The sequence below is a fragment of the Plasmopara halstedii genome (assembly GCF_900000015.1).
Source record: "Plasmopara halstedii genome assembly, contig: Scaffold_322, whole genome shotgun sequence".
NCBI lineage: Eukaryota > Oomycota > Peronosporomycetes > Peronosporales > Peronosporaceae > Plasmopara > Plasmopara halstedii.
Window position 1 is genome coordinate 726,937 of NW_020187243.1, and position 757 is coordinate 727,693.

At 50.2% G+C, this 757-nt stretch overlaps 1 protein-coding gene across 1 annotated transcript; it reads left to right on the forward strand.

Moving 5' to 3' along the window:
- Positions 1–59: 59 nt before the first annotated feature.
- PHALS_08283 (FOG: Transposon-encoded proteins with TYA, reverse transcriptase, integrase domains in various combinations) lies at positions 60–581 on the forward strand (the record flags this gene model as incomplete). The annotated part of the gene is made up of 1 exon (XM_024723606.1): positions 60–581. The coding sequence occupies one exon, from the start codon at positions 60–62 to the stop codon at positions 579–581; it is 522 nt and encodes a 173-aa protein (XP_024574565.1).
- Positions 582–757: the final 176 nt, after the last annotated feature.

Sequence of the window (757 nt, forward strand, 5' to 3'; positions counted from 1 at the left end):
TCACACTTGAGCAGTGGCACAACCGGACTGGACACACGAATGCTCAGTTTCTCAAGAACATGGCGGATCGAGGAGACATGCGCGGCATGATGATCATGAACAGGCAGCTCAAGACGCGTGACTCTTGCCATATTGGCAAGCAGAGACAGAAGCGACATCAGCAGAAGTTGGATCGCCAAGTTACGGCTCCCAACATGATTGTGTTTGCTGATTTGATGTTCTCGCCACAAAACAACGGGTCTCGATATGTCGCGATTCTCGTAATTATGGATTGCTGGAGCCGATATCTCACTGTGTTCTTGCTGACCGACAAGAGTGGAAAGACTATGAACAAGTACATGCAGCGCTACGTGCTGTGGGCGGAGCGCCAAGCTGGTCGTGGGACCACGAAGATCGTCCAGCGTGAGCACGAGCCTGCAGAAAGCGCGAAGTTTCCGGTTCAACGCGTTCTCACAGATAAAGGTGGTGAGTTCGTGATCAGGGATATGAAGGCGTTCTATGCGGAGCGTGGAATCGAGCACATCAAAGTTGGACCTAAGAGCTCATATCTGAATGCTGTGGAGCGTGCGATCCATCGTTGAATAAATACACGAAGACGCAGATGCGCAAGTCTGGATTTGCTATTTCGTTTTGGTGGTATGCCCTTTTATATGGTGTTTACATCAAGAACATGATGTACTATCGAGCCATCGATGGAATTCCAGTCCAGCGAATGATCGGCGTGAAAGCTGATGTGCACCACTTGAGGCCCTTTGGC